We start from the raw sequence: 15,363 nt of genomic DNA, 5'->3' as shown, positions 1-15,363 counted from the left end.
CAAATGGTACTAACTTTGATATGGGCTGAGAAGATAGGGATTGGATTCCTCAAATTTGATATTGAGGTCTCTGTCGGTAACTGGAATTGAGATATGGAGGTGCTTTTGGTAATGTGATAATGTGACGATAATTGTTCGAAAAGTACAAAGCGGAACTAATTTTGGATCTTTAATAGAAATTTGAGATATGTAATTTGTTTTTGGATATGCGTACTAAATGTTACTAAATTTGACGTTGGGTGAAGGAATAGAGTTAAAATTCTGAAATTTGGTTTTGAGGTCACTGTTGGTTTGTAGAGAGACGTTGAAATGGTTTTGGGCAGAAAAATTGGATGTGGGTCCATTGTGTAATGGTTTTACTAATATCCTCCTCAGTAAACTTTAAAAATGAAAGAATATAAAGACTTTTTTAATCTTTCCGAAAAAGTGAAACCTTGAAGAATATATAAGGCCTTAAAAGTCTGGAAATTTAGTTCTACGTATGAAATTTTGATTAGAAAATATAGTCAAATTGTATATTTTGAGTACTTAAAAGGCCTAACACGAACTGTTGGAATAAATCTAAAATTTAAAGAAGGATTTTCTCCTGACGAAATATCTGACTATTGATAGTCTTCTATAGGACTATGGCAGTTTATAGATCAGCAGTCTTCAGACCTTCTATAATAACCCCAGGTCTTTAATGGATGGAAATATTTAGGTATTTGGAATATTCAGAAAGAATGACCATTATATAAAGTTGATATACCATCTTCCAGGCTTTAAAAACAATACTTTCCTCATAGTCCTTTGTTAGAAATAAAACTATGTGCAGGTTTTCTACAATTGAAATGTCAACCTTAAATCTTTATATTATTCCAGCATTAAATGTTAAATGTTTTCCCACGTATGAGCCCTAAATACAAATATGTCCAATGATTATAACCATATTTTTCAATCACTCCATTTTGAACACCCTTTCAACACAAAAGTCCTTTCAACCTTCGAATCGTTGTTCATTTTGTGCTTCAATTGCTCTTTTATGCATTTTCCCCCTACATTCAATTGCAATTTTTTTATTTTAATTATTTGTGTGTGTGTGTGTGAACCATGTACATATGTGCGAGTATGTGTGTGTGTGCAGATGTGAATTCGTTTGATTTGCAATTTGTACTAGCATGTTTTGGTATTTTAATGGTCGTATTTTAAAACACCTGCAGATGGGAATTATAATAGAACTGGTCTGGCAGATGTGAATTACCAAAAAATGGTGAATGGTTAGGGTTTGTTCGCTTTAACCTTTTGCAGATTATTTTTTTGGTAGTTCGCTCAATTAGTTGCGTTCAAAGTTGTGTAGTTGAAAATAAGCATAAATTCTTAACAGATACACACAATTATTTTGGGGCTGAGTTCAAGGTCTGTTAAATAGAGGGAAAATAGTGCAAATCTTTTGGTCTAACATTCTGCGGTAGAAGGGATGTAAAGTTCATCAATGCCATGCTATCTAGCCATAAAACCGCTAAGGTAGAAAGTATGAGTTGTAAATGGCACGAAAAGGATATTTGGAAATTTATGAGTTGTAGAAAATTGGCGGAAAAATTGAAATTTTAATAGAAAATACATAAAATTTCTAAAATTTGAAACATTTGATGTACGGTTTTTGACCCTAGGTCTCTTCGTACCAACTCCGTTTCAGGACATTTGGAGCCGATCTAGCGATGTCCGTCTGTCTGCGATTTGGTCCAAATTAGGTACATCGTAATATTATTATCAAACTTAGATTGAGTTCGGAGATGGGCAATATCGGTTCAATCCTTCTGGTACCTTCTCCACTAAATGTCAATTTTTTCAAAGAAAATATTTTACTTACACAGAAAGAGAAAGGATGATCCGATTTTACAAAACCTAATATTTGCATCATTGCTAGGTCAGGTGCGAAAATGGACAGTAAAGGTAGACTCCATCAAGTACCTCTCTCATAAAGGGTCAAAGATTTGACAAATTATAACCCTTATAAAATGTGTTGTAAGGGTCCGATTATCTTCATATTACACACATCACAATATTTTTATCAACCCAAGGTCTCGTATGAAGATGGAATATATCGATCCACTCCCTCTGGTACCTCTCTAACAAAGAGTCAAAATTTTGAATATCCATGAAGCTCATAAAACGCAAAATTTACTTCCGATTCCATTTAGGCTTGGAACAGCTCAATATTTCCATCAACTTAAGATCTGCTATAAAGCTCGTACAGATCGGACCATTCCTTCTGATACCTCTCCCACAAAGGATCAAAATTTTGAATAACCAAAAGGATCATAAAATTCGAAATTTGCATCCGCAATATTTTTAATAACCCATGCTCGGTTGTGAAAATGGGATATATTGGTCCGCTTCTTCTGTTACCTCCCTCACAAGGGGTCAACATTTTGAGTATCCTTAAAGTTCATAAAACGGGAAATTAACATCCCATTCTATTCAGACATGGCACATCTCAATATTTCCACCAACACAAGATCTCTTATAAAGATGGCACAGATCGGACAATTCCTACTGGTACCTCCCCCACAAATGATCAAAGTTTCGAATAACCAAAACAATTTTTAAATCCGAAATAAGCATCTGGTTCTCTTCATATATCACACATCCCATTATTTTTACTATCACAAGATGCGCTGTGAGGATGAAATATATCGGTCCACTTTTTCTGGTACCTCCCCTACAAAGGGTCAAAATTTTGAATATCCATAAAGCTCATAAAACGCGAAATTAACAACCGATTCCATTCAGACTTGGCACATTTCTATATTTCTATCTACTCAAAATCTGTTGAAAATATGGTAGAGATCGGACCATTTTTTCTGGTACCTCCCACACAAAGGGTCAAAATTTCGAATGACCAAAACGATCATAAAATCCGAAATAAGCTACCGATTCACTTCATATTTCAAACATCCCTTTATTTCTACTAACACAAGATCTGATGTTAAGATGGTTTTAACGGTTTTAGACCCTATATCTCTTCGGACCAACTTCGTTTCAGGACATTTGGAGTCGATCTAGGGTGTTCGTCCGTCTGTCTGGCTGGCTGGTCCGTACGATAATTCTCGAAGGGAGTATCCGATTTGGTCCAAACTTGGTATCTTAATATTATTATCAAACTTAGATCGAGTTCGGATATGGGCAATATCAGTCGATTCCTTCTGGTACCTCCTCCACAAAGGGTCAAAAGGATGCGAAAACCTTCTGGTACCTCACCCACAAAGGGTCACAATTTTCAATACTTTTATCTGTCATAACTTGCGAAAAAAGTCAGCGATTGCTTACATCTAAGCATTTCTCTTAACCAGAAACCTGAGATGAATATGGAATTTATGATTTCGCATAAAACTGGATATGAATGATCGATTTTCTTGCATTTTTGTCCATAACAATATTTTTATCTGCACTAGATGAAGTATGAAAATGCAATAGTTCGGTCGACTAAATCTGGTACCTCACACACATTTTAACATTTTCTAAAAATTATCATATATCTCATATAAAGTTAAGGAAGTAGTCGATATAGCCCACACCTGGTAAGTCGCATTATTTATATTAAATTTATTTAGATCCGATACGAAATGGTCAATGGTGGCCCATTTCTTAGGAAGGCCAACAATTTGAATAATCAACACAAATCAAAATATAAATATTTGCAATCGAACATTAGCTGAGGGTATACATCAGCAAGTTATATTAAATATTTGAGAATCGAAAAATTCTCTATTCTCTATTTCTACATTTTTTTTTCACAAAAATTTTGAATTCTTTTCGAAATAAATTTCTCCCCATAAATTGCACTCTGGACATTCCATCTATCCAATCCCCACTGGACTTTAAAATTTTTATTTCCTTATGCATCATTATTAACTCTTGAGAATTGCCGTTCTCTCTCTCGAGTCATTTGAATATTTTTAATTTCCTTTCGGTGAGACCATTCAATCATTTCCATTGTGGCAAAATTAATTTTTTTATTGAATCTTCTCTCAAATTACAACAAATGCCACATAACAAATTTATTCGATAAATTCAATCGTTGAATGACAAAAAAAAAGTTTTCCAAACTTTTGTCGACAGGCCATAAAATTGATTCTGGAATGTCAGCGAACATTTCACATTGGTTGGTTGGTGGTCGTCAAATATTTGTACAATTTAAATCAAATAATATTCGGGGCAATGGTTTGGTGGAAGACAATGAAAATTTTATTCAATTGGAAGGCTAAGTGTATTACGAGTGTGAAGAGTGTTCAAATAGAATGGATTTAGATGATATTGTTGAGTAGCTATGTTAAGTGGAGTCAAGGTTTATTGCAGGTTTAGATAGGGGTCAGCAATATGCGTCCAAAATTAGCCACAATTATATCATCTGACGGAAGGAATATTTTTCGACTTTGATAGTGAAAACTATTTTCTTTTAAATTTCAGCTACAAAATTTACAATATTGGTCAACACATTCAAGATCTCTCTCACCAATGAAAATTTTAGATAAAAAATCTGAAAAATTATGACACCAATAACCGATTTTCTTTAGCCTCCTCACTTTCAAATATTTTTCCGAGCATTGGATTTTTAGGATATTTTGGGTCGAGTAGGCCATTCTCGTCAGTAAACACTCGAAGTGAGCGTCAAAAGTTAGTCTTTGATGATGAGGAATTTCTTATTAATTTCAGATACAAAATGGATAATATTCATCAACACTTTCAACATCCCTCTCCCCAATAAATAATTTTGGAAAAATATCTCAAAAATTGTGAAATCAACAACAGATCATCAGATCACATCTGAAAGCCAATTTTTAGTTTTTATTCCTCTAAAATCTGTAATTCTGAAAAAAATATTTTACTTTAACATTACCAAAGTTGTTTCAATAGACTTTCAAAAAGTTAAACCGAAAAGTCTGGACTTACACCGAATACATAGGTCCTAAAAGATGATTCTATTACGTACTTTTTCTGCTAATAGAAATTCGAAACCCTTATCGGCCGTCCAAGATTCTGTCCATTCTAAGCGGAATTTGTCAAACAGCCAATTCGAGGGGAGGTATTGTTGGGGGAAATGAATGTTTTCGGTAAGTTGATCAAACCCTCAAAATAGTCTCCAACATTTTGCCCCACAATTCCAATCATTTAAGAAAGAGTTTTCCTATAAAAATCTTTCGATAAAATGGCACACTTATATAAAGGCTTTAAGTATTTTATACGTTTTAACCCTATATTCCCAATAATGGGTCCTGTTTTGCTCTAGCTCTCATATAAAGGCACCCTCTGATTTCGAGGGGTCCTCTAGTATACAGGGTGAGATAAAAAAACTGCAACCAACTTCAAACTGCTGTCACTTCTAAGCCACTCGCCCGACAGCTGTTAAAAGTATTCTAGCGACAGCTCATTATATTGTTTACAAGCGTACAAAAGCATGGAATTCAAGCGTGATAGTGTGATTTCTTTCTCACTCCAGCATTTAAATGTGAATAAATCGCTCGTTACCGTGATACTGGTAGCGTAGCTCGACGTCAAGGAAGTGGACGGAAGAAAACAGCAACATCATCAGAAATGGTTCGAAAAATAACGAAGCGACTTGATCGAAACCCGCTCGCAGAGGCCGAAAAATGACTCGTGAGCTGAACATATCGCAATATTCCATTCGGCAAATATTGAAAAATGAGCTCGGGGTAAAGCCTTTGATATTTCAAAAAGTGGAAGAACTTACATCACAACAAAAAGAAAATAGACTCAAAAGAGCTAACGAGTTGCTTCGCTTGGTCGAAAATGGTGAACTGCCGAATTTGGTTTTCTCCGCTCCGATGAGAAAACATTTTTTGTCCAGCAATTTGCAATCGAACAAAATGATCGGGTTTACTTGCCAAAGACGTCAGCTGAAAATGTGCACCTTCGGTTGGCCACTTCTCAAGCTCAAGCGCCGGCAATGGTGATGGTGTGGGCCGCCATAACAGCCGATGGTCGCTCTCCGCTCGTATTAATCGACCGTGGCATCAGAATAAATTCCGAATATTATCTGGTATGGAGGGTGTATTAAGGCCTTTGGCACGCAAACATTTTGGCTGCAGACCTTGGACATTCCGACAGGACTCAGCACCATCGCACTCAGAAAGCGCCACCCAAGAATGGTTACAAAATGAGGTTCCTCACTTCATTTCCAGCACAGAATGGCCACCAAAATCTCCGGATACCAATCCGCTGGACTATTGTGTCTGGAGTATTTTGAAAAGCAAGGTTGGCACTAAAAAGTACCAAAGTGTCGATCACCTCAAGCAAGCGCCTCGCCGGGAATGGGTCAAAATAGCGCAGAGCAACATTCGGGCAACGTGTGACGGTTCCATTGGCCGTTTGAAGACCATAATTCGTGCCAAAGATGACCAATTCGAACAAATCTAAACTTATTTTAAAATGTTATGCTATTTCCGACAAAAAATTACAAAATTGCTTTCATTCAATAAAATTAAAAAAAAAATGTAGAAATTATATCTTTTGACTTTGTTGCAGTTTTTTATCTCACCCTGTATATCTTCTAGAGCCATATGGCTGAGAGTATAATAATGTTATCTGAGTGATGGGCCTTTATATTTGGGGACTAAATATTTGGTAATCTGTGGGCTGTGCCTTTAGTTTTGGTGACTGGCCCACAAAAATCTACAGCTCTTTGAAGCATTCCGTACACCGAAACCCAAGGGAAACGCTGGATGAGGCCATACCTAAATGTTGACCAATATAGTTACTGTTCATTACCACAATTCAAATTCTTGAACCAAAATTTCAAAGTTCGTATTTCAATCATACGATTGACAACATTGAAAAATTAAATTTTCCAACGATGGCTGAGCCACGAAAAATAATACTTGAATTCTGGTTATTAAGAAGTCGATGTCGAGTTATTTTATCCTATGTCGGCTTCAAAACCCTGTTGCTATCTATAAGATACCTATGAAAGATCTAGTCTTTAATTTCACCACACTTTCGACACTTCTTGTCCAGAAATTGAAAACGATCCTATTTAGAGTATACCAGGTGCTTTACTCCCTTCATTAACTTATTTTGGACTTAACAAGACTCTAAGCATCCGTCCGACCTTCAATTTATTTAATTACATTTGTTTCCAACATTAAATAATAAATGTCTTTGATAATCCCCGGTAAAATTACACATCACTTTTCTTCGAAAACGAAAACCATTTGGAATGTTTTTGACAAACCTTAATATCCATTTCTGCCAAATAACATCTCATTCATGCTCGATGTCAGGCCAAATATTGACATGGTTAAAATGCAAATGTCATAATGGACTTGGATGGATTTGCAGGCGAATAATAAAAATCTCAATTTCAATATCAATCACACATAAACTACAACTCCTCTCTCTCTCTCTCTCTCTCTCTCTCTCTCTCTCTCTCTCTCTCTCTCTCTCTCTACGTCTAATCCATATTCCACTAGGACAAGTAAATCTTTACGAAAAATAGATGAATCGTCTGTTGACAGAGTGTGGAGAAATGCAAAAGCAATAAATGTGGCCAGCATCAAATATAGGCACAAATCACCTTTTTTTTCCAATAAAATACGTTTGCCATGACTAACAAACAAACCTCAATGTTTTTTGTTTGTTTTTTTTTTTTTTTTGCTTCTAGAAAATATTTCTTATCTACTTTGATGTTGAAATCAAATTAAAATTTTCTTTGTTTTTTTTTTTTTCTTCTCTATTTCAAAATGTGGAAGAGAAATTTTTCCAAATGGAATTTACAACTTTTATTGGAAACAACTTTGATTGTAGTCTCCTCTAGACTTAATGCTTGACTGAAATAGCTGAGAATGTGGTTAGGAAAAACCTTTTATCTTTTAAATAAATTTCGTAGCATTAACTTGTTTCAATTTTAAAGGTGTAGTGTAGGAAAACATTCAACTTATTTCGAGCAACAACAAATACAGGGTGAGATAAAAAACTGCAACAAAGACGAACGCTATAATTTTTAGATTTTTTTTTATTTTATTGAACGAATGCAACAAATGTCGGAAATAGAATCAAATTTTAGAATAAGTTTAGATTTGTTCGAATTGGCCACCTTTGGCACGAATTATGGCCTTCAAATGGCCAATGAAACCGTCACACGCTGCCCAAATGTTGCTCTGCGGTATTTTGGCCCATTCCCGACGAAGCGCTTGCTTGAGGTGATCGATACTTTGGTATTTTTTAGTGCCAACTTTGCTTTGCAAAATACTCCAGACACAATAGTCCAACGGATTGGTATCCGGAGATTTTAGTGGCCATTGTGCGCTGGAAATGAAGCAAGGAACATCATTTTGTAATCATTCTTGGGTGGCGCGTGCTGAGTGAGACTTGGCAGTGATTTGGAAATGCGTTCTATATTTGACGAATAGAACTAAGGTAGGTCTGGAATCCTCAAATTTGATTTTAAGACCTCTGTTGGTACCTTGAAATGAGATATATGGACGCGGTGTGGTAAATGTGTACTACAAGTACAAAGAAAAAAGTTTTGGAATTAGGGTCCCTGTTGGTGGAAGGATTTTTATAAAGATGTTCCATAATAGTACGAAAATACTAATTGGTGCTATACATACCTTTTTAACTTGTTTAGCTTTATTTTCATAATCGAAAGGTCTTTCATACAGCGAAATGAGTCAGCGATTCTTTATAACTTTTTAGGTCCGATGCGAAATGGCCACTATTGGCCATTCCTTCAGAAGCTACTCCATAGAGCGTCAACAATTTGAATAATCATAACAGAAGTCAAAATATATTTAAATAATCGAACAGTGGCTGAAGCTACGCATCTGTCGGCAAAACCGACTGATACTTTTTAACTTGTTTAGCTCTATTTCAGTACTATACTAGCTTTTTGAGTTAATCATTTAAAAACATTTAATCGTGTCGCACAGTGTTATTAACAGAATGGCGTGGTCTTAGGTACGAAATAAAGAACTAGTTATTTATCTAAACAATATTGTGAAGACGAGTCATTATATTGTCGAAATTTATATTATCTGTAACCCAACATCTCACTTGTCATGACATAATGATATGCTATACTATGTTTGCATATCATGATATGCATATACATATCAGGGAATTAAAACGGATCACACCAACTACTCCTAAGACTAGCCAACCAAACGACAAATGAGAAACCTACCCTGAAATACTTCCTTTGATATGCGATTTATTTTCTTTTTAAGCAAACCAAAAAAGATGCCAGAAATTGGATTTCGTTGACAAAGTGAAAAACTTTAATACGCCTTCAAAGTGAATTGATGGCTATATTTTTTTGTCATACCTTCTTCTTATGCATATCGTAATTCCTTTTTAACGCAAATTCAGGCTAACGCCAGATTATACTCAACTCCATTAGAGGAATCATAACTTGTATTTAATGATTTTCCTTTAAGCTCTTCATTTTCATTTTCTTTTTCTAGAGTACTTGCCTTGGCAAACTTTAGAGTAGCCCTCTCATCGGCTAGAAATTACTTTAAGAAAGCGTTAAATTAAATTAAGTTTAACCATTACCTTAAGATTTACTCGAAGTGTATCTGGATAATAAATTTCAACGCAACCACCATCACCATAGCAATACCTGGGTTACTCGGCTACTTGCGATTGGGTCTCACATAAACACGGCTATTAAATTTACTGCGGAAGACGAGAAATTTGTAACACAATATCCATAAATCTCAACAATGGAAGGTTTTTTTAGGTGGTTGGCAGGATGGTTTTTTTGCTGGTTGCCAACTGGTAATAACTCCTGTAATAGAGTGAGCGAAGAAAATTACGCTTATAATCTTAAATCAACAAAAAAGAAAGCACTTTCCACCCAATAAATTATGGCGTGCGAACAAGTTTAGAGGTTAATGGTGTGGCCTTGTTAATACCAACAGATTTCTTGAAGAGATAAATGTGTATTAAGAAAAATTGTGTCCTATAATGAGATTTCGAAGGAACTAATATAGATATCGTCAATAAGCAAAGAATACATTTTGGCAGCAAAGAGGAATTTCGGATGTCACAAGAACAAATCAACTTTCTCAAAAAATTGCTCTAAAAGAGTAAGCTTTCAAGTTCTCTAACAAAATCCACTAGAAACGAACGCCTTTCAGACTATTTTATTATATTTTAAACATTAAAAAAAGTTGAATTTGAATTGAAACTTCCGAAATTCCATGAAAAACTAACTACTGAGTCTTAAAAATATTCGTGGAAACTATGCGCTCTAATTTCTTAAAAGTTCTATAGCATTTTGTCAAAATATTTAAAAAAAATGATTTTTAAATTTTTGGAAGAAAATCCCAAAATTCCTCCAAAAATTCGTTTCCTAAAAAGACTGTTCAAAAATAAACACACAAATGTGAATATAAAATACATAAAATCCACTCATATTTGTTAACAAAAATAATTACAATTTCTGAGAAATATTTTCTTCGGAAAGTTTGTCAAACAGTTCTTGAAGGATAAATATACTGTTTTTTTTTTTTTTTAAATATAATAGGAAATTCCTTGAAAAACTGTCTTCTTGAAAACGTACTAGAAGATCTCACTAATAATACTTAATAAGATTATTCTGGAAGTTCTTAAATAATACGCTGATTAAATTAAAAGAAACATATTAGAAGACTTCGAAAAAATATTCCTAAAAATTATTATTGTTTTGAAGATCTTAGAAAATAATATAATTTAGTCGCTACTTAGATTTAGATTCCTTCCAAGAATTTGTGTAAGACCTATCAAGTAGTCAAAATGTAAAACTTGTTCAGTTTCTCACAAAAAAAAAAAAAAAAAAAATAAAAAATAAATAAATAAACAAGTTTAGATTTTTTCGAATTGTTCACCTTTGGCCTTGAAACCGTCAATGAAACCGTCACACGCTGACCGAATGTTGATCTGCGATATTTTGGCCCATTCCCGGCCATGCGCTTTTCTTGAGGTGACCGACACTTTGGTATATTTTAGTGCCAACCTTGCTTTCCAAAATACTCCAGACACAATAGTCGTACGGATTGGATAATACGAGCGGAGACAAGGTGCACATTTTTTGCTGACCTCTTTGGCAAGTAAACACTATCATTTTGTTTGTTTACAAACTGCTGGACAACGAATTCGGCAGTTTACAACTTTTGGCCAAGCGAAGCAACTCTTTAGCTCCTTTGAGTCTATTTTCTTTTTGTTGCGGTGTAAGTTCTTGCTCTTTTTGGAATTAAAATGGCTTTACCCCGAGCTCATTTTTTTTCAATATTTGCCGAATGGAATATTGCGATATGTTTAGCTCACGAGCCATCTTTTGGTCACAGAGTCGCTTCTTTACTTTTCGAACCATTTCTGCTGATGTTGCTGTTTTCTACCGTCCACTTCATTGACGTCGGGCTGCGCTACACAAAAGATTTATTCATATTTAAATGCTGGAGGGCTCTAACGATAGCCTCGTGGTTTTCCAGCCAAATATAAAGAAATCACACTATCACGCTTGAATTCCATCACGAATAACTTTTTTTCTAAAAGTCTTATCAAAATGCGTTTGTATGTTTGTAAACAGTATAATAAGCTGTCACTGGAATAGTTTTAACAGCTGTCGGACGAGTGTCGGCTTAGAAATGACAGCAGTCTAAAGTTGGTTGCAGTTTTTTCATCTCACCCAGTATATATTCATAATCAGGATAAAATTCTAAGTCGATTTAACGAAGTCCGTCTGTCTTTTGAAAAAAAAAATTAGTAGAACAATTTGTATTGTGCCTAGGATGGGTTGTATTGAAAATGAGATATATCGGTCCACGTTTTGGCATAGCCCCTATATAACGGTAGCTTTCGATATTCGGAACTTTGTTGATTTTTGCCACATTTTTTCATAGATTTGTCTAAAAATTGATATTTGTAGGGTATAATGGGTTCTTGCTCGTGTGGCGAAACATTGTATGTATAGGTTTACGTTTTGGTATAGCCCCCATATAGGCTACCTCTCGATATTCGGTATTTTTACGATTTTTTCCACACTATTTCTAGGATTTGTCCAGAAATTGATATTTGTAGTTCGTAATGGGTTTTAGCCCCTGTTGCGAAATATCGGATAATATCTTAATATATTTTCACTTGTTCAAATATATTCTCAATAAGCTAAGAATTAAATCTCTGATTATCATAAAAATCCTGATATTCTCAAAAAATATGAGTCAATAATTTTTTTTTATTTAAATAGTTTCTAATCTATATAATGGTCTGTTAAGAGCTCTTTTCGTCATACATTTACTTCTGCTTCTGTATTTTTAAGTTCAATCCTCTTAATTTGTAATTACATGTGTACACAATACACATGTGCATGTATGTTGTCCACACTTTACACATGTATATATTGGGTGTTTGCTTAACCAAACTAAAAATTTACTTTAATTTATTTTTATATTTACCTCCATTTGAGATCCTTTTTTACCCATGCCACCGCCTCCGGCATGCCCACCACTTTGTGCTGCATTCATTTTGAGCCGGTAAAAGTGATTTCGGTGTTTTTATTTTGTTTAACTTTAACTACAAACGAACGTCCTTTCGTCCTTCTCTGAGGTATGGGTGTGTGTGCGTGTGTTTTCAAAAAGCGTGAACACACACGCCGTGGCCACAACAATACACACAAATAGGGAAAAGTTTTCACGTTACAGTTGGTGGGTGTCACGCGTTAGCTGATTGTCTGTGGGTCCAGGCAGAGCTTCTCACAGACGTTGTTATGTACGACTAAGTGCTGGTAAACAAAATGTTTGGTTGGATGATAGTTTTAAAAGTTCTGCTAAATGCGGCATTTTGAACGTGGATTTATTATTTGAAAACAATTGCAAATTTTTATTTTCGCTGCAGGCAATTCATAGAATATATATTTATTTAACAATTGTTTTTGTTTTTATTTCTGCGTTCTCAATTGAATATCACTCTCACGATGTTAAGAGGCAATTGCATCTTTTGCTCTGCTGGCCGTTGATTTTTTTTTATTTGAATGCAAATTTATCTTTCGTAATATTTGTTGAAAAATATTCAATTTGTTTTTTGGTTTTCTCTATGTCTCTCTTCTTTTGAATTTTATGACTTTTGTTTGTTTTGAAAATGAATATTTTATTTGTTTATTTCAGCCTGCTTTGAGGATTTTTTTACGGCTGTGGGCACGTTTTTTGTTGTTGTCGACCGTGTTGATTTTGGCATTTTGTGTTTTTTTTTTAGTTCGTTTATTTTTTCACTTTCACATCACTTTTAATGTGAAACGTTTTTCCGACATTCCATTATAAATTATTATTTAATTTATGTTTTGAATGTTTTCTGGAAATATTTTAGCGGATGCCATCCATAAGTTATAATATCTCTTTTCTATGAAATTGGATTAAAAATAATATTTAGTTGTATGGCATATTTATGAATATCAATCACTCACTCCCAAAATACACAAATTGTTAACATTTTGCAAATGCGGTGTATTTTCAAAGCATTCTTCCGGAGGTTTGAACATTTTATGGTAAACATAAAAATATTTTAGAAAAATTACAATCCTAAAAGTATGCAATAAAATATTTCAACATATGTTCGCAAAAAGTATGCAATAAATAAATTATGATTTTTGTGTGCAATTAAATGGATGGGGAAAAATAATTGGAATTTTGAAACATGTTTTGAATTACCTTCAGTAAAATAGTAGTTGCAGGTCAGGTATGGGTTTTATACTCATTTAATACTTTGTTTGTTAGAAAGAGGTCATATTTGCTGAGAAGGAGAACATTACTAACATTAAATTTGGAAAATGGTGTAATTAATATCAGTTTGAGGAACTAAGTAATTCGGTAATGTTCTGGTAATGTCAATTCCGTATCGGACCTAAATAAATGTGATATAAATATTGCGACGTACTAGATTTGGACTATACAGGGTGAGATAAAAAAATTGCAGTAAAGCCAAACGCCATAATTATTTCATTATACCCTACAACACAATGTGTTGGGGGTATTATAAGTTTGATTGGGCCAAATATTATGTAACACTTCGAAATATTGGTCCCCGACATAGGAAATTATATTTGGATCTTCTTATCTCGCCGAGCTGAGTTGATACAGCTATATATGTCCGACCGTCCGTCTGTCCATATTAATTTGTAATCACGCAATAGGTCGTAATTATGGCCCGATCCTCATGAAATTGAAAATGGAGGTGGGGATAGAGTCAGAATAGAAACCTATTGTTTTTGGAGATGATCGCAACATATTTAGGGGTTGAAATGGGCTAAAAAGAGAAACATCTCCTGATTAAGCTGTTGCTCTACAGGCCACAATAATATACCAATTGAGTCAGAATTTTGCATGAAGCTAGAGTTTAGGGCTGGGCAGAAGCCGACCAATTTGGACGGTCATCGGACAATATTTAGCGGGTAAAAATAAGCCATAAATTTTATGTCAAAAAATACGAAAATGTCCAACAAACCGCGAATATTTCTTAATCCCGGCCAAATCACAAATGCATTAAAAGGTCTCTTCTGACTATTACAGTGATGATGACAGTAAATATATGGGATATATAGCAAGATAGGTGCAATATATAAGTAAAAGAAAAAGATCATAGATATTCTGCTTATAAGTTAAGAACCGCTGGAATAATTTTAGCAATTTTCATCAATTCGGAATGGTTTCTAGCCAGAAGAAGTTAAAATCTAATGGAATCGCGGAAAAATATGGCAATAAAAAAGTGACTATTTTTGTTACATTTTTTTCCAAATTTTGTCAAATTTTTTATCGCATGCGAGTTTTTCAATATGACTTACAATTTTCAATTGTAAATTTTCTAAAGTTTTTCTACACCCCGACACAATGTGTTGAGTGTATATGCAGGTCGCAATTATCGACCGGTCCATGGGTATAGTGTTAGATTCCCAATTAAAGCTTACTGTTTTTGAAGATGTAAATTTAGTGGTTCAAATGGGTCTTGATTTTGCAGTCGGTCTACAAGTGACAATTGAAAACCAATCGACACGGAACTTTGCATGAGAAGAGGGTTAAGAAGAAGAAGTCTGGCATTTTGAATGACAATTGGATTGTATTCAGTTGTAAAATGGACCACAACTTTCGTGTGAAGTAGATTTGAGTATCTAACAACTCGACGAAGTGCGTTAATATTGGACAACTGGAGAGGACTCTACTCAAACTGAATATTGTAGTGTTGTAGGGTCAGCACCGCATGACTATAGCCTTTGCTTGCTTGTTTTATACTACAGAGCCGCACTTGATTGCTGCCGAATTAAATCGAATATCTCGATATTACTACCTATAGGATGAGCTGAAAAAACGGAAACAACCTTCAGACAGCTGTCATTTC

At 34.5% G+C, this 15,363-nt stretch overlaps 1 protein-coding gene across 2 annotated transcripts in view; it reads right to left on the bottom strand.

Annotated features, from left to right (window-relative positions):
- The window catches only part of LOC101900210 (venom dipeptidyl peptidase 4), a 474,529-nt gene that overhangs the window by 307,366 nt on the left and 151,800 nt on the right, over positions 1-15,363 (bottom strand). Inside the window, exon 1 of one of the 2 annotated variants that reach the window (XM_059122165.1) lies at positions 12,435-13,368. The exons of the other annotated variant lie outside the window; for it this stretch is intronic. Within the exon in view, the coding sequence (XP_058978148.1) occupies positions 12,435-12,503 (69 nt within the window). The 5' untranslated portion in view covers positions 12,504-13,368. Of the gene's footprint in view, positions 1-12,434; positions 13,369-15,363 lie in introns of those variants that run through there. 2 annotated transcript variants of the gene reach the window in all.

Source organism: Musca domestica, unplaced genomic scaffold (genome assembly GCF_030504385.1).
Source record: "Musca domestica strain aabys unplaced genomic scaffold, Musca_domestica.polishedcontigs.V.1.1 2, whole genome shotgun sequence".
In the NCBI taxonomy this organism is placed as follows: domain Eukaryota; kingdom Metazoa; phylum Arthropoda; class Insecta; order Diptera; family Muscidae; genus Musca; species Musca domestica.
The sequence above is the reverse complement of the archived record's forward strand: the minus strand, read 5'-3'. Positions and strand labels throughout refer to the sequence as shown.